Source organism: Squalius cephalus, assembly GCF_949319135.1.
Source record: "Squalius cephalus genome assembly, chromosome: 13".
Lineage (NCBI taxonomy): Eukaryota > Metazoa > Chordata > Actinopteri > Cypriniformes > Leuciscidae > Squalius > Squalius cephalus.
Genome location: NC_137134.1, coordinates 12,996,963 through 13,015,600, shown reverse-complemented (window position 1 = coordinate 13,015,600; position 18,638 = coordinate 12,996,963). Strand labels below are relative to the sequence as shown.

General features: G+C 38.2%; 2 protein-coding genes across 4 annotated transcripts in view; one reads left to right on the top strand and one right to left on the bottom strand.

Annotated features, from left to right (window-relative positions):
• The first annotated feature begins 28 nt into the window (after nucleotides 1–28).
• Nucleotides 29–13,104, top strand: baiap2l2b (BAR/IMD domain containing adaptor protein 2 like 2b). Of its 2 annotated transcripts, XM_079889974.1 has the most exons (16): nucleotides 29–104; nucleotides 185–277; nucleotides 389–449; nucleotides 894–969; nucleotides 1,662–1,748; nucleotides 3,003–3,064; nucleotides 3,150–3,221; nucleotides 3,300–3,389; nucleotides 6,675–6,806; nucleotides 6,930–7,034; nucleotides 8,207–8,288; nucleotides 8,978–9,185; nucleotides 9,269–9,331; nucleotides 9,404–9,806; nucleotides 11,490–11,536; nucleotides 11,702–13,104. In XM_079889974.1, exons 3-16 carry the CDS (start codon nucleotides 393–395, stop codon nucleotides 11,775–11,777), a joined length of 1,560 nt encoding a protein of 519 aa, XP_079746100.1. In that variant the 5' UTR covers nucleotides 29–104; nucleotides 185–277; nucleotides 389–392; the 3' UTR covers nucleotides 11,778–13,104. The 2 variants fall into 2 exon arrangements, with proteins under 2 accessions (XP_079746100.1, XP_079746099.1); XM_079889973.1 differs by lacking the exon at nucleotides 29–104 and having other exon boundaries at nucleotides 174–277.
• The window catches only part of pvalb7 (parvalbumin 7), a 37,985-nt gene continuing 32,128 nt past the window's right edge, over nucleotides 12,782–18,638 (bottom strand). For both annotated transcript variants that reach the window (XM_079890017.1, XM_079890018.1), the window contains exons 2-5: nucleotides 18,407–18,475; nucleotides 15,221–15,353; nucleotides 13,426–13,535; nucleotides 12,782–13,266 (exon numbers count right to left, since the gene is read on the bottom strand). In XM_079890017.1, the coding sequence (XP_079746143.1) occupies nucleotides 13,241–13,266; nucleotides 13,426–13,535; nucleotides 15,221–15,353; nucleotides 18,407–18,467 (330 nt within the window). In that variant the 5' untranslated portion in view covers nucleotides 18,468–18,475 and the 3' untranslated portion in view covers nucleotides 12,782–13,240. The remainder of the gene's footprint in view (nucleotides 13,267–13,425; nucleotides 13,536–15,220; nucleotides 15,354–18,406; nucleotides 18,476–18,638) is intronic.

Genomic DNA, 18,638 nt, shown 5'->3' with positions numbered 1-18,638 from the left:
TCTTTAGGGCACTTCAAGCAGATGAAGTGTCACTTCTACAGCTGTTCTCTCAGTTAAAGTGTGTATCTCCTGCCCGCCCATCTCCATGTTCTGTCATGGGACAGGTAAATAATTCAAAACTTCAGGCCGTATCAGATGTGGACTCCTCTCTCTCTCTTACTCGCCCTCTCTCTACCTATAATAGGCATAAACAAGGACCTGAATAAGCCATTACAGACATAAGGAGAGTGTCATCACACAAAGAATAACTACAGCGTGAAAACTTTCACCGTCACAGGTGCGTAAAGCCGTCTCAAGTGTTTCTCTGTAAATGTTTTCGACATTCTCCTCTGGAGTTGATTGTACATTGTTCATTTTTGCGTAGCGTTACGTGTGTATTTTCCAACAGAAACATGATGTCTGGTGTGAACAGTGACCTTCTGCACAGATCAACTTTGAGTGTTTATAATGTGAGTCTTCTGTTAGGCTACTCTCTTTTAAGTTGAGATCAAATGAGAATCCTCATTAATTATTAACATAATTACACGGCTCTCTGGAATACTTGATTGCGATTGGTCAGTCGTGACGTTCTGTGGTCGATATTTTGTAAATGAAAAGCACTAAAATGTATTATCAATCATTTTCCCAGGCCACCGATTTCAAGCGTATCTGAGCTAGTGTAATGTCTCTCGTATCACTCTTCAGTTTTTTATCACATTATAAAATAAAATTTAATTAAACCTCAATATTTTATGTTTATTTATTAGCCTTGTAATGAGCAGGAAACTGTACAGACTGATCATTGATGCTGTTATTTAGAGAAAATAATTAACTGTACATCATCACTTACTGTATATTTAATAATACCCCAGCATGGATATTGACAGTATGATGGTGTTGTTTGGGTTATTCAGAACCTCATGGATCAGTTTAATCCCGGCTTGCAAAAGCTGGTTACTTTAGGAAACAGCTACATCAACGCTTTTCAAGGTGAGCAGATTGTTTGTGTGTGTTTTCAAATAGACTCCTCAAAGTGTATTGAACTTTTTATTGAAGGTATTGATGTTTTGTTTTGTGTTTTGTCATGGGTTCTTTCTGCTTTCTTTTGGTTTTTTTTTTTTTTTTTTGTTTTCTTTTTGGTTTTTGGGTTGTTTTTTGTTTTCTTTTGGGTTTTTTTGTTTTCTTTTGGGTTGTTTTGTTTTCTTTTGTTTTTTTTTCTTTTTTCTTTTTATTTGTTTTTTTTGTTTTCTTTTAGGTTTTTTTCTTCTTTTTTCTTTTGGGTTGTTTTGTTTTGCTTTGCTTTTTGTTTTTAGTTTTGTTGAATATTGTGTTTTAAAATACGTTGAAAGACATAATGTAATAAAATGGCAACCCTGCTTAAAAACCTATTTAAACCAGCCTACAGTGTAGTGGTTAGCTAGTCTCCCAGTCTGGTTAGGCTGCTTAGTTTGTCTGGTCTGTTTTTATGGTTTCAGAGGACACTTTATTAGTTGTGTAGACTAAAGACCAGCCAAAAACCAACTTGACCATGCTGGAAAACCAGCAAACCAACACAGGCTGGTTTTAGCTGTTATTATCATCAGGAAATGCTGAAAAAATTGTCTAAATTGATTTAGTACTATACTTCTATACTTTTGTATACTATGATTCTATACTTTTGTGTATGTGTGTGTGTATCACAGCTTTGACTCTGACAAGTGAGGCCTACTTCAGCGCTCTTGCTAAGATGGGCGAGCAAGCTCTCAACACATTATCATCCAGATCACTTGGTAAGACTCAAGATGTGTGTGTTTTTGTGTCTCTAAATCAATGCCAGTTGGGCAGATTGTGCAGCAAGATGTCCATAGAGTTTCTATCTGTACTTTCTGGCTGTCTCAGAGCTTGTTTGTCCTTCAGACAATAGATGTTTCAGCAAATGGTGTCCAGTGGCAGATGCTTCCTCTCCTCTGTCATAAAACACAAGATTTGGCTCGGCGAAACCCTCGGCTCACTGCCCATGTAATGAGTTTTCATTCCAGTCATACGCGCAGAGCGCCATGGCATGATGAGCATCAGAACAAAAAATGTAGGGGCTTAAAGATGGAACAGCATGAATAAAATAAATAAAGAGTAAATATCTTTGAAATTACTACAGGCGTATAAACCTGAATGTGACAGGTGTGTGTGCGAGTGTGTGTGTGGGTGTGTGTGTTAGAGATCAGGTGTCCATGTGAGCATTGAGACATGCATTATTGATGCATGGTCTCATTCTTTCACCCCTTCAAATTCATTGATTCACCTCAGCACGTTACACTCATCATTACGATGCACATGTTCATAAAAGAAGACTAAAAAGTACCATGTTTTTTTGGACAAGCTACATGATAAATGTTGGGACTTAAAATGAACTAATATAATTAGGTATAATTATACATATTTGTAATTCTAATAAATCATAATTATAATTAACCAAAAATCATAATATAAGAATGATTAATTAATTAACTCACAAGAATTATTACCAGTTCAATTGAATCACTGTAATATTTAATTTATTTCTTTAATAAAGTCATTAAAATCATTTACTCGCCCTCATGTCATTATTATTTTTTATTCTGAGGAACACAAAAGAAGATAGTTAGAGAAATATTTTAGTGTTTTTATTTTTTTGTCCACACATTGAAAGTCAATGGGGTCCAAAACAACATTTTTGGACCCCATTGACTTTCATTTAATGGGCAAAAACATTCTTCAAAATATCTTCTTTTGTATTTTGCAGCGGAAGGACGACATTAGGGTGGGTAAATGATTTAGAAAAATTGAAATGAAAAATTCAGTGGCAAATTACTAGTTTTAGTCTCTTGGTTTGTAACGGCTCGACTGCATTAACTTACACAACTGACTGAACAAATACAACATTGTCTCCAATCAATGATACTGTATGATATTAACATCCTTTAAAAAAACCTACTCTTCCATTTCTGCTCTTATTAAATATGTATTCTTAATGAATTATTGAATGAATGTATTTGTTTGTTTCCCAGGTGATGTGTTGATTCAGATATCAGAGACCCAGCGGAAGCTGACGGCTGAAGTGGAGGGTGTGGTAAGTTAAAAATTCAAGTCTTTCTGTCCGATTGGATTCAGAAACCGTCTCCAACTTTACTGTCTGTTTGCTGGTCCTGGTCCAGTTCCGCTGGTTCCATGTGGAGGTTCTGCAGGCCATGGACAAGAACGTGAAACTGGATGAAGAATACATTGAAGTGAGTCTGGACCATCTATTGAGATATGTGTGTGTGTATATATTGGAGCTGATGTAATGTGTGTGTGTGTGTGTGTAGGGCAGTCGTAGAGTGTATGAATTGGAGGTGAGGAATCAGGCTGCTGCTCTGGAGCGACAGCTTAGACGGGGTGCGTTCAGAGACTCACTGGTAAGACCTCAAGTTTGTGTTCATTTGTGGGTCGATGTTATTTTGGTTTCTGAATAGAGAAGTCACCCATGTCATCAGCCTTAGTTTCCCTTCACTACAAAGTTTTAGCCAAGTATTGCACTCAGTGTTAATTGAATGTCAGGTAACACTTTATTTTAAAGTGATGTTACACGTTACTATGTGTACTTACTATGGTAATAACAGTATATTATACATAATTACAAGTAACTAACCGTAATTCTATAGTAAGTTCATGTAGTTAATTAATATTACACAGTACTTATTTGAGTAAGTACAATGTAATGTCACCTTAAAATAAAGTGTAACCGAATGACATTTCTTTCTGATTCTTGCCGAATGACATTTTTATCGCTTAAGGTCACCATTTCGCTGTATTGTTAGTTGCTAATTTTACTGTAGTATCCAATTTTATCAGCAGGTGAATCATGTCAGCTTTACTGTCTTTATCGTGGTTGTCGCTGCATCAGGTCATTGCGCATTTGCACATTATCAGTAGTCAATGTTGTTCATGTCGATGGAAGTTGTGAACTCTCTTTGAAAATAAAACTATCTTGGTGAATTTTTTTATGTATACGATATTTTACTTAATACAAATTATTGTTTGAAAACAGTTCCACCTAAATAAAAATACACTGTTTCATCCATTATTTGTGCTCTGTTTTTGTGAAATGTAAAAATATTTACCAGTAGTTTTTAACTGTTAATTGTTATATAAGCTGCGTCCCAATTCAGAGGCTGCATCCTTTGAACGCTGGAATCGAAGGCCGGTTGTGTCACCGCGGCGCGACGAAGACTGTCCCAATTCAAAGGCTCCTTCAAATGCGTTCTTCGTATAGAGTTTGACGTTAACATGTTGTTACGCTAATATTTCAGTACTCTAACAAACTCTTAACAATCTCAACTGATTCTAATAGAGTTTGACGTTAACATGTTGTAACACTAATATCTCAGTACTCTAACAAACTCTTAACAATCTCAACTGATTCTAATAGAGTTTGACGTTAACATGTTGTTACGCTAATATCTCAGTACTCTAACAAACTCTTAACAATCTCAACTGATTCTAATAGAGTTTGACGTTAACATGTTGTTACGCTAATATCTCAGTACTCTAACAAACTCTTAACAATCTCAACTGATTCTAATAGAGTTTGACGTTAACATGTTGTTACGCTAATATCTCAGTACTCTAACAAACTCTTAACAATCTCAACTGATTCTAATAGAGTTTGGCGTTAACATGTAACGCTAATATCTCAGTACTCTAACAAACTCTTACCAATCTCAACTGATTCTAATAGAGTTTGACGTTAACATGTTGTAACGCTAATATCTCAGTACTCTAACAAACTCTTACCAATCTCAACTGATTCTAATAGAGTTTGACGTTATCATGTTACGTTAACGACTCAATGTTCTAACAAACTCTTACCAATCTCAACTGATTCTAATAGAGTTTGACGTTAACATGTTGTTACGCTAATATCTCAGTACTCTAACAAACTCTTAACAATCTCAACTGATTCTAATAGAGTTTGACGTTAACATGTTGTAACGCTAATATCTCAGTACTCTAACAAACTCTTAACAATCTCAAATGATTCTAATAGAGTTTGACGTTAACATGTTGTAACGCTAATATCTCAGTACTCTAACAAACTCTTACCAATCTCAACTGATTCTAATAGAGTTTGACGTTAACATGTTGTAACGCTAATATCTCAGTACTCTAACAAACTCTTACCAATCTCAACTGATTCTAATAGAGTTTGACGTTAACATGTTGTTACGCTAACATCTCAGTACTCTTACAAACTCTTAACAATCTCAACTGATTCTAATAGAGTTTGACATTAACATGTTGTTACGTTAACGACTCAATGTTCTAACAAACTCTTAACAATCTCAACTGATTCTAATAGAGTTTGACGTTAACATGTTGTTACGCTAATATCTCAGTACTCTAACAAACTCTTAACAATCTCAACTGATTCTAATAGAGTTTGGCGTTAACATGTTGTAACGCTAATATCTCAGTACTCTAACAAACTCTTACCAATCTCAACTGATTCTAATAGAGTTTGACGTTATCATGTTACGTTAACGACTCAATGTTCTAACAAACTCTTAACAATCTCAACTGATTCTAATAGAGTTTGACGTTAACATGTTGTTACGCTAACATCTCAGTACTCTTACAAACTCTTAACAATCTCAACTGATTCTAATAGAGTTTGACATTAACATGTTGTTACGTTAACGACTCAATGTTCTAACAAACTCTTAACAATCTCAACTGATTCTAATAGAGTTTGACGTTAACATGTTGTTACGCTAATATCTCAGTACTCTAACAAACTCTTACCAATCTCAACTGATTCTAATAGAGTTTGGCGTTATCATGTTGTTACGCTAATATCTCAGTACTCTAACAAACTCTTAACAATCTCAACTGATTCTAATAGAGTTTGATGTTAACATGTTGTTACGCTAATATCTCAGTACTCTAACAAACTCTTACCGATCACAACTGATTCTAATAGAGTTTGGTGTTATCATTTTACGTTAACGGCTCAATGTTCTTACAAACCTTTAATCTCAGTTGAGACCAGAAGAGTCTAACATTAGCATATTGCTAAGATAACATCTCAATAATCTAACAAATTGTAACCTATCTCAACTGATTCTAATAGAGTTTGACATTAATATGTTGTTACGCTAATATCTCAGTACTCTAACAAACTCTTAACAATCTCAACTGATTCTAATAGAGTTTGACGTTAACATGTTGTTACGCTAATATCTCAGTACTCTTACAAACTCTTAATTCTAATAGAGTTTGGCGTTAACATGTTACGTTAACGACTCAGTGTTCTTACAAACCTTTAATCTCAGTTGAGTCCAGAAGAGTCTGACATTAGCATATTGCTAAGCTAACCACTAAATGCTCTAACAAACAATCTCAGTTGATTCCAATAAGAGTATTGAGTTTTTAGGTTAGCAACAATGTCAAACTCTATTGGTTAGTCAAATCTTGTATAATTCCTATTTGTGTAGTGTTTGTATGTTGTCTTAAGGGTTGTTCACACTGTTTTGTAGCAAAATCAACCGGGAGTCATTGATTTTCAATAACAAATGACGAATTTAGTCAACAACTACCTTTGGCAATGTGACAAAGTCGAGTTCAACTTTTTCGCAATGTGAGTGAAGACTAGGTTTTGGAGCAGGATCTGTGTCTCAGTTCTTGTATCTGTGTGTTTGCAGGAGGGCAGCGAGTACATGCAGTACCTGAGGCAGAGCCAGCATGAAATCCTCAAAGAGGAGGAAAGGAGGTATCGTTTCCTGGCTGAAAAGCATTGCGGACTTACACAGTCACTACTATACCTTATCAACAAGGTACAGCTGCTTTCCACTGGAGTTCATTAGCAGTGTCCACTCAGTCATACAGAAACTCTTTCCAGTTCCTTCCAAAGCTTATCAGCCCACTGACTGCACAACCATTTCTCCATGTGTTGACAGACGGGAGTATCTCTCCAGCAGAGAGCAGATGGATGGAAAGAAAAAGTCAGCGAGAGCAGAAGTTCCAGACCTCGAACGCCCACTCCATCAGATCAAGAAGCTCAGGTGACACTGGAATGATGGGAATGAGGAGTAAATACTCCACGTTCCCCCACTTTTTCATGCTCTTTTCGTCTAACTGCCGAGCGCAGACATTTTCACAATCACATAATGTGAACAGATGGGTAGCTTTGTGTGGCGTAGAGTCCAAAATTACCTTTTTATCACATCTGTTAATTGTGGGTGAATTTACAAGCCATGAAATTGTGTTTTGCATTACTTAAAAGTAATGAAACGCTGTTTGCAGCACACAAATAGAGTTCGAGTTTTTTTACATTCTACTAAAAGATTATAAAGATGAATAGGCCTATTGTGCTTACTTGGAATAATGGGTTACACTTAAATATTAATTAACTACATGTACTTACTATAGGGTTAGGGTAGGATTAGGGTTTGGTTGAGGGTTAGTTGCATGTAATTATGCATAATTAACTGTTATTGCTGTGGTAAGTACATGTATCTAATGCAACTAATGTGACACTGTAAAATAAAGTGTTACCTAATGTACATCGATGGATTGAACTTGTAAGTCAATTGTAATAGTCAATTTTATGTTGATTTTCTGTAAAATGTCAACTAGCAAAAAATATATTAGAAGAATGTGTCACCTTTTGGAGATTTTTTTTTATATACTGTCAATATTTTTTTTACATTTACATTTTTGCCTTTGTCAAAAGCGACTTGCAAACTTTTTAAAAACTGGGGGTTGTTATTAGTATCATATAATGTGTGTTGTTTCCATTACTAATGGACCATTTACACAGACTGTGATGACGCATTTCCACAGTTTTTAACATCGTAACAAACAAGTAGTTTTATATTTATTTTTTGTTAAATAATGTATATATTTATCACTATTCTGTTATAATACACATTTTTTCTTCTTTTGTAAAGTAAAGAAACCCTAATGTGGATTTTTTTCTTTTGCTATTGGAGCAAATGGGAACGCAAAAATTATATTTGTTGTAGTTTCTGTTCATCACTATAGAAGTTTACCCATCCATGACAACTTCCACTTCTGAGAACCCCAGAAATGGGGAAAGGGTCCATGAAGGGTCCCGAAAATTACTTTCCATTTACGCAGCAAAACCAATTTTTACTCTTATTTCACGCTTCTTGAGTGTTGTTTAGAAGCTTGGTAACCCTAAGATTGATGTCTGTCTTGATGTTTCTTGCAGTTAAAGAGTTCTCTGGGCTCTCTGCTGCAGACCGGAGACCGAGAAATGGACCGTGAGCCGCTGGGCAGAGTGCCCTCCAGAGGTCTGGAGACTCAGTACTGCTCATGTCCGAACTTTAGCTGCATTTCAGTCCAATTTTTTTATGCACTTCCCTTGCTAACTTCTCTCCATCTCGTTCGCACGTCATTGCTTACGTTGGACGAGTTCCCACTACTGGCGAAACTTTTGAAATGTGTTTAAATGGAAAATGTTCGAATCCGCAATGGAGACGATTTATTATTTATTTATTTTTCTCTTATGAATTTGTTTTACGCACCATTATATAGAGGTGCTTAGGCTGAAAATGAACAATATACTGTATCTGGGTAAAAAAAAAAAAAAAAAAAAAAGGTAGCTACAAGTATTATGTGGTTAAATGTCAGAATAACTCCAATATCATACACTAGAGTTGTGTGGGGTTGGGGCTAAATTAAGCCTCAAAAGTGTGTTGCATTGTGGTCTATGGATCTGCCTGAAGTGTACATGTTGAGTATACCGTCCAAATAAACGTCAAAATGGCGGTGGGGAAGTGCTTAGGGAAGTTCAAGAGTGTATATTTAAAAGTGGAGTTAAATTGATCCTAATGTTCTGTTGAGATTGACTTAAGATCCCGGGGACCCCCCAATTACTGTATGTTCAAAATAAAATGTATTTTTCAAGTTATTAAAATCCTTGGGGTCTCAGTGAGTGGTTTAAATGTTCTTCTCTCCTTCTGTCCACACCTCTTCACAGCCCCGTCTCCTCTCCCCAGTCGTTCCCGCTCCAGCTCTGTAGGAGAGTGTCTGGGTCTGGGAGGCGGGCGCTCCATGAGGGCCATCGTGTCACACCCCGCTTCATCCAACCCGGTCCTGCTGCCGTTCTCCCGTGGTGACGTGCTGACCGTGCTCATCCCAGAACAACGCAACGGTTGGCTGTACGGACGCCACGACTCAAGCCTCCGGTGAGAGCGTCTACCGTCAGTATCATGGCTAAGTCAAGTCGCTGGAAACTCCTTAGTCTTGTTTTTCTTTGTTTCTTTTTTAGTCAAGGTTGGTTTCCTGCTGCCTATGTGGCATCCGTTGAAGACTTTGTACCTTTGGGCTCAAGGTAAAGTTGAGTATTAAATTGTAGCTACTTATAAATTGACAAAATTTGAGATTAACATCTTGACGTTTTCAGTTGTACGTCGCACCGAAGCCACAGCATGAACAACCTCCTGGAGCCAACCAGCCAATCAGAGCATTCAGACACCCAGAGCTACAGTGACAGCCCGTCCCCAGCGGTGCCTATGCGTAGAGCGTCGGCGGATCTTCGCTCAAACTCTCCCCTCCCCGAAAAGAAGGTGGAGTCTAACAACGAGGTCAAGACCAGCCAGAAAACCTACCATGAGATCCCGCCCCCAGCCCCACCACTCCGCCGTGGATCGGCTGACATTCGACCAATATCCCCTCTCCCTGACAGGAGGGCGGAGTCTCATTTTGAGAGCAAAGTAGAGCACAAAAATATTAATGAACTCGCGCTTCCAGCTCCAACCCTTCTACACTCTCCTCTCCCCGAGAGAAAGGCCGAATCAACCTCAGAGGTGACTGTTACGCGAAATCCACACTGTAGTTTTCAAAATGTCACCAAAATTTTAAATTCATTACATGAAATATTTGATGCGTTTAAAACGACCTTCTTTGCATGCTAGGTTAATTTTATGTTATATAATAGTTCATACAACAGAAACATAGGCATCAGAAACCGAAAGTGAATTTTCATGGAATGTGCTGTTAGTTTGGAAAATAATTTGCAGATTCATTCAGAATCAGGTTCTTGTTGAAACTCTCAATTTACTTTTTCTTGGTTAAAGTTGGTGATGTCTTAGGGTGTGTTCGCACTTGTCAAGTTTGGTTCTATTAAAACTAACTCAGTTTTAATGAGTTAGTGCGGTTCATTTGAATAAGTGTGAACGCTGCCATCTGAACCCTGGTGCATCAAACAAGAGGACCGAGACACTGAAAAGATGGGTCTCGCTCCGCTTCTTAACAAACTCTGGTGCGGTTCTACTGAAATATGAACACAACATGGACCAAAGACATATGAACAAACCAAAGACAGGAAGATGAGACCCTAAAAAGGACAGAATGCTCAGTCATACCTGTTGTTTCTCATCATAGTCGTGATGTTGCCCATCACAGTTCAGAACAGGCATCAGAACCGCGTCGTCTCGCAGCAGATCTGTGTTTGTGTGTGTGTGATGGAGGGATTTCTGACGCTATTTTGACTTCTTTGCACAATTTATAAGCTCTTCACGAGTTCTCAGCTGCTCAAAATACCATCATATACAGGCTACTCACATACAGCAAGCGAATTTAGGCCACTACACAGTATTGTTTTGGATATTCGGTAAGTTCAGACAAAAAATACGCCATAAAAGCCTTTTTTTTGTTTATATTTAGGCTCCGTCAAGTGACAGTGTGAACGCTAAGCGAACCAGGACTAACTGTTCACACTTATAGTTTGGTTCGCTTGGTTCATTTGGTCCTGGTCTGCTTAGCGTTCACATTGGCATTTTTATCACCGAACCTTGAAGGCATAGGGATACATTCACAACCTGATTGGTCGGATTGGACGCGACAGAACTTACCGAATAGACCCAAATTAATGCTGTGTTCTGGAATAAATGCACTCGTTGTATGTGCGTAGCTGATGGTATTTTGAGCAGCTGAGAACTCGTGAAGAGCTTATAAATTGTGCAAAGGAGTCAAAACAGCGTCAGGAATCCCTCCGTCACACACACACACACACACAGATCTGCTGCGAGACGACGAGGTTCTGATGCCTGTACTGAACTGTGATCGGCAACATCACGACTATGATGAGAAACAACAGGTATGACTGAGCATTCTGTTCTTTTTAGGGTCTCATCTTCCTGTTTTTGGTTCGTTCACATGTTTTTGTCCATGTTGCGTTCATATTTAAGTAGAACTGCACCAGAGTTTGTTAAGAAGCGGAGCGAGACCCATCTTTTCAGCGTCGCGGTCCTCTTGTTTGATGCACCAGATGGCAGCGTTTACACTTATTCAAATGAACCGCACTAACAGAGCAATCACATCAGAGTTAGTTTTAATCCAACCAAGCCTGACAAGTGTAAACACACCCTCATTTTCTTATTTGGTCCGGACCAAAAGAACCAAGTGAACCCGAACTACAAGTGTGAACGCACCCTGTCATATTTTGTGTCAATTTGAGTGCCATTGTAAACCCTTTTCCATGTCCGCAGAGGCCAACTACTCATGGACAACCACCAGAGCACCCTCTTTTTCCCAGGTATTACACACGTTGTCATTTTCAACGGAAGAGTAGAACATTTTTGAAATTAGTTTCATGACAAGATTATTAATGTAAAAAAAAAGTATGAGAATCACCATGAATTAAGTCACAATTAAGTAACAAGTGAGTAATGACCTTTTTTTCCTTCTTCTTTTATTCTAGAGGATCAAATCCTTTCGCCACCGTGAAGCTCCGGCCCACAGTCACCAACGACAGATCAGGACCTCGGATTCACTGACAACACCTGTCACAAAAAAAAAACATCACCTGCACTCTGACTGGTTCAGAGTCTGTACTAACTTGATTTGTTGATAAGTATACAATTTAAGTCAACTTTAATATTAGAATGAAAATACTTTTTTTAAAATTAATTTAAAGGCACTTTTTAAACTAAATTTAGTATTTAATTTGATGGCTATACCCAGTTGTGTAGCGACACTCTCTCTTATCATTATTCACATTTTCTTTCAGCTAAATGGCATTAGCTAAATCATTTAAAGGGGTTTTATCAGGAGAAATGGATTCACACATACTATTAAAACATCCTCCAAAAAGGCCAAAAGTTAATGTTTTATATTAGATCAACATCAACAAACACGTAAAAGAAGGTAAAATGGTCATAAAAACTAAAGTGACTGTTTTTCAAACAAAACATCTTGGCTAAAATAAGTTCTCCATAGAGAGAGAAAAAAATCGTAGGAAAAGTATATGGCCCCTTTAAATTCACAATACTTTCAGATTGTGTTATGCTTTATGGTGTTAAGTCTGATCACTGGGTTTGTTTTCATGTGTGCATCTGTCTGAATGTTGTGTATTTGATAGGTATTATAATCTGTATATGTTTAGAGTGTTTTTTTTTAATAGGTTTAGCACAAATTTCAGGTGTTTAGGTGTTTTTCAGCACAATTATTTATTTATTACAAAGGAAGAAATCATGTATTTATTGTGTGTACTTTTGCGTTGGATTGTGCCTCTCAAGGTGAGCATCAATATTTAGTGATTTTGGTCATTTTAGGGTTGTTAATTTAATGCGATTAATAGGGAAAAAAAAGAATAGATTAACACAATTAATGACCCTTGACCCATGCATAAAATCTGTAATTCCATGGCTGCAATTTAGTTAATTTTAGTTAAATTAATTGAATTGACAGCCCTACTTTTGTCAAATAATTCAAGATTAAAAGAAGGAATGTAATACACACTGCATTAGAGGAGTCAATGAAATAAATGAAAACCGCAGTGTTGTTTTTTTTCTCAACGCATGGCTTTATTTTATCTCTCTTCAATATTTTTTTCTCTCATTTCGTCTAATCCTTCTCTTCATATATTCATTGTGTTCAGTGGCTCTAACACAAGAGAGGAGCGAAACAGGGAAGGGATGACAGATGGAGCGAGATAAGGAGAAGAAAGGAGCATTTTGAGGCATAAACAGAAAGAAACGTGCCAGAATGAACAAAAAAGAAGAGATGGCAGGTGAAAGCAGTACAGGAATCTCCAGGTTTTTAAGAGAGATGTTGTTAGCTAACTAAAATCTACAGAGATTGTATATAAAAAAAAAAAGAAAAGGTAAATAAATAAATGTGGTATAAGGAGGCGGTTGTGCTCCTGGCTCGTGGCAGGATGTGTAGAGACGTACAATATGATTGGCTGTAGGTATTCACAGGAGAGTAGTGGTGTAAAGGGTTGCCAAATATTGACGATTTACTCGTGCACCAAAGCTTCAAATTCTGAAAGAAAATAGCAGGTGACTGGATTAGACTACTTTTTTTATCATTCTTGACAAGTTGTACTTGTATGTTCAAATTCAACTATGTGGCACAATGATTTATAATGGCAGAGTTTAATTTTTAGAGGTACTGTTCCTTTAAGAGTGCTAGTTCTCTCACCATCTATGCCAATTTTCCCATCTCCATCCTTGTCGGCAGCAGCGAGGAATGCTTTGGTCTCCTTATCGGTAAGATCTCTGCCATCTGCAGCAAAACCCTTCAGCACAAACCTGTCCAAGAGAAGAGATAAAACTCAATCTGGCAACCCAGGTCACAGCTTGAACACAACCGTTAAAGGGATAGTTCGCCCAAAAATGAAAATTCTGTGATCATTTACTCTCCCTCAAGTTGTTCCAAACCTGTATGACTTTCTTTCTTCTGCTGAACACAAAAGAAGATATTTTAAAGAAGGTGGTAATTAAACAGTTGCTGGTCCCCATTGACTTCCATAGTATTTTCTTTTTCCTACTATGGAAGTCAATGGGGTCCATCAGACATTTGGTTACCGACTTTCTTCAAATTATCTTCTTTTGTGTTCAGCAGAAGAAAGAAAGTCATACAGGTTTGGAACAACTTGAGGGAGAGTAAATGATCACAGAATTTTCATTTTTGGGTGAACTATCCCTTTAAGTGACTGAATTTAAATACTCTTGAAAACTGTTCTAGTGTGCGAGTTAAGATGATAAAAGATGATGACTATAACAATAAAGTTAACTATAATCGTTCTAATTCTGTGAGAATAGGTAAGTCCACATTACAATAACAATATAGTTGAAATCACTTTCAGAATGATTTCTTTCAGCTGATGAACTATAAAAACATTGACAGCCAATCAGAATCCATCCTGCTTTAAAGAGCTCAAGTATTTAAAGTGGCAGACGACAAAGCTTATAATAAACAGAAAGATGTTGTGCGTTGTGGACACTAATATAGTTAAGTTTATAGTTATTGTTCTTACTTCGATGTGGTTTAAACCTGAATTAGAGGTTCAAACCACCCAAACTGTTTTAATTTGTATCATGAATTGTTCATTCATTTAACTAATTTAATTAATGAGATATCCATTAACATTTAAAAATTCAGTTTGGTAGTTGTTAATGAACAACAACAAAAAAAGGTCTACCCTGATGGTTCTCTGCAGAATTCTTGTCTTAAAGGGACAGTTCACCCAAAAATTAACTACATTGGACCCCATTGACTTCCATAGTATTTATTTATTTTTCTTTATTTTTTGATGGGGTCCATAAACTGTTTGGTTACTGACATTCTATAAAATATCTTCTAGGTTTGGAACAACCTGAAGGTGAGTAAATGTCGACAATTAAGTTTTTTGGGTGAACCCTTTAAGGCCCATTCACACCAAGGATGATACTGATAAAAATATAGTTCTAAATATAAAAGAACAGCAGATTCTGTAACGTTAACGGCACAGAGAAATTACATAATTGGAATCAGTTTCGTAACAATTTTTCCAGCTGATGAACGATAAAAAACATTGACAGCCAATCAGAATCCATCCTGCTTTAAAGAGCTCAAGCATTTAAAGCGGCAGATGCAATAACAGCAGCACGTGCTTATAATAAACAGAAAGATGTTGGTGTGAACGAGCCTTTAATTTCAATCTGGCAACCCTGCATTTCCTTGCTGTTGGCCAATGATGGACAGTCATGTGCTGATAATAATAAGTAATAGGTGGACAAGGCTGCTGTCAGAGGCGATATATATAGCAAATCAATGCAAACGGGAATCGCTCGCGGTCCCTCTGTGTCCTTGATGCCAACAGGAGACGGTAATAAAGGTAGAATGAGACACCAACACTGAAGACGGGCCAAAAGACAAAACTAATTTATGGGTCTTCATTCTGAGAGTTGGCACAAACATAAAAACATGCAGCCGCTTGTAAAGTGTCTCTCACTTAAGCTCCTCCTCCTCGATGAAGCCGCTGGCGTCCACATCCAGAGCTTGGAAGACCAACTTCACATTGTCAGCAGACAGAGCCTTCAGTCCCACCACATCAAAGAACTTCTTGTGATCGAAGCTGTCCGCAGCTGTTTATGAGAAAACACACTTCAGCTGATGGCATTTACTGCTATGTAGCACTGTCAACTACAAAACAATTTGACTCATGCGTCAGTATGTAAAAACAAACAAAACGGAGGCGTACAGTGGAAGTCTTACACCAAAATAATTGTTTTAGTACACACTGTTTGGAAAGTAAGCCACAAAATGAAAACATTATACATGTAGGCATGAGGCTATTGTGCTAAAGCACTTACAAAGTTGTCAATGCAAAGTTTTAAAGTTCATAAACATTAGAACTTTCGCATGATATGCACAAGGATACCAACGCTTTAAAGGGGACATATCATGCTAAATCCACTTTTTTAGCCCTTAAATGCATTTTTTTGTATATTTGGAGTGTTTAGAAGTACAGAAAAGTTGAAATTATTCTCTTCAGGTGCTTCGTTGATATCTTTATATTCTGTTTTGGCCTTATTTTTCAACCTGTTCCGACTTTTCTGTTATCTATGACGTTTTGTGAACTATTACGTCACAGTATTTGCAGCGGAACTGCCAAATAAGGACATTGACTTCCAGCTCAACACTTCGAGCAATCCGCCATTTCTATTTCTCGCTGCAATTTTGTAGTCCAAGCTAAAAGATGCAGAAGTTACGAGAGGGTAAGTTAAAATGTTCGGTTGTTGGATGTAGTAACCCACACGCTTCATTACACCGTCTAATGTAGATGAACTGCAGCGCTTGTGACAGGGCGCATGTTTAACTGAAAGAACGAGCAGAGAGAGAGTGACCTGGTCGCGCGCACGCACACTCTCTCTCTCTTCGGAGCCAGGCGAAAATGTAAACAAGACACCGTCTCCAAACTAGATGCTGTCTTGCTCTCTCTCCCTCGCACATATTAATCAAAATAAATCGACACGGTGGTAAAAGGTCGGAAGACCAAAGTTTTCATGTGTAAATACAGTAACACACCATTGCGATACATCCATATGAAGACGTTGTTCTGCAGGTTCGTCGTCTTCATTTTCATCTCGCTCCGGCTCCGACTCTGGCTCGAACATGGCTGGACAAGTCTTCCGTTGTTGACATTTTGTTAATAACGTGTGAATAAAAAGTTTCTGTGCCGCTAGATAATCGTATCTCTGCTATCAAACTACAAAAATGGCCGAACGGGGTGGAGTTGAACCTCTGCATCCTGGTGAGGGGGCGGGGTATGAAGTGTCTCAATTGTATTTAAAGAGACCGCACCAAAACGAGTTGCTCTCAGGCCCTGTTTACACGAGAACGCTCCCGGGTGAAAACGTAAAAATATTTTATCAGATGTGCCTTTCGTTTAGACGGCGACGGCGTTTTTGGGGCTTAAAAACGCAAAAAAGTGAAACCACCCTCCAGAGTGGAAATCTTAAAAACGCTCCACCGTCGCGTTTCCGTCTAAACGGTAAAAACGTAAAAGTCTGCTAGACAGTGAAGGCACCGATCAGTGCTTCACATTGCCACCTAGCCGCCTGGAGTGCATACTACATTGAATTTCACACACTTTTGGGTCACCGTATGCACGCAGATTTCCCCCCCCATAACGCTCGTCTAAATGCAGAATAAAAAGTGATCACTTTTGCGTTTTCTCTTCAGATCGTTTCCGTGTAAACGTAGCCTCAGACGCACATCAGAAAAGGGGTAGAAAAGGGGCCTGTGGAGCTATAATAATGAGGAATTCAGACCCAAGCATTGCAGTTCCGCTTTATATAGACTACAAATGTATGATTTATATGTAAAAAGGAATGATTTAAAAGCATGATATGTCTCCTTTAACATTCTCTTTCAAAAATACTGTGTTTGCAAAGTTCACAAAGAACTCAAAAGTTTTGCGAGCGAACGCAAAATTTCTCGGGGGAACGCAAACAAACGCAAAAGCATTGAACTATAATTTTTCACATCATCTAAAAAAAAAAGTCCATCTCTATAGGGGCTTTCGCACCGGGTAGTTCTAGGAACTAGCCACCAGGGTGGTTCCCCTATGAACGTTTTCCTGGTTGCATTCGCACCGCCAGTAGGAACTCAGAAGTCGTAAGCCGCGCTTGTTGTTGTGACCTTAACATAATCATGTTTCTCTTGGTCCCCTCAAAGTTGCATGGATTTTCTCCTCAGCGTAAAGGTTAAGAGGCCCGTCTGTCACTGTTTTCCATGTTCGTAGAGTTAGTTTGTGGAGTAAATATATAGGCTATAATCTGTGTGTTTACATAGCTTTTTAAAAATGGCGGGTGCTGCGTGTGTTCGGCCAATCCGCGTAGACTAACGTCACTGGTAGTTCCTATAGTGCTGGTTTAGACCCGACTCTGAAGTAGGAGCTAAAGTAGTTCCTCCTAAAGGAGTTCCTAGAACTAAAATCGTTCCTAGTTCCTGCGGTGCGATCCGGGTTCTTTCGCCAATAGTTCTAGGAACTATGAAAAGGCTACAACATATTTTTTACAACTGGCTACAACTGTTTACGTTTACATCTCATAACCAGATGTTTATCAGCCTAAAAAAGTAGTCCCGTTTAAAGGATGACTTAGACTTTATTTAGTTCCACCATCCACCAAGACCTTATTGTAATGCCTGGTTCAGATTACACGATTTTAGCCCGATTATCCTGTTGACGCAGGGTGTCGTGGTGATTCGTAAACAACAACAGGCGTCGGGACGCAAGATTCGATCGTTTCATCTCGTATAGTGTGTCATAGTGGACGACACCCGACGCCGCGTCTGCGATGCTTCACGACATCACGATAAAAAGACCAGCGTGTTGAATTTTTTTTCCGGTCCTCCACGACGGTTCCGTCAAGAGTGAGTGTGAGTGTATGTGTGTGAGTGTGTGTGTGCGCGTATGTGTGCGAGTGAATGTGTGCGTGTGAGACGGCACGCGATGACTGGTCGGGAAGCAACATGTAGTCTGACATGCTTCTTGTCCACGACACGAGTCAAAATCGCGTAATTTGACACAGTGACTATTTTAACAGACAAAAAAACTAAACAAACAAACAAAAAAAACATATAATCTGAACCAGGCATAAAGTGCAATTATTATTATTTTTACAAAACTCACCTTTGAATTGATCAAGGGCTTTTTTGATATCGTCATCTTTCAGAAGGTTTTTCATGGCCATCTTGACAGCTAGAGAAGCCAGCCAGAGCGAGAGAGAGAGAGAGAAAATATTAGGCGCTAATAACTGAAACAGAATGGGTGCCAAAATGTGTGTGAATCAAGACTACAGGATTTCCCAGCAGACTTTGATCAGCACAGGGACACATTTAGTCTTTTTTCGTTTACAGTTTAA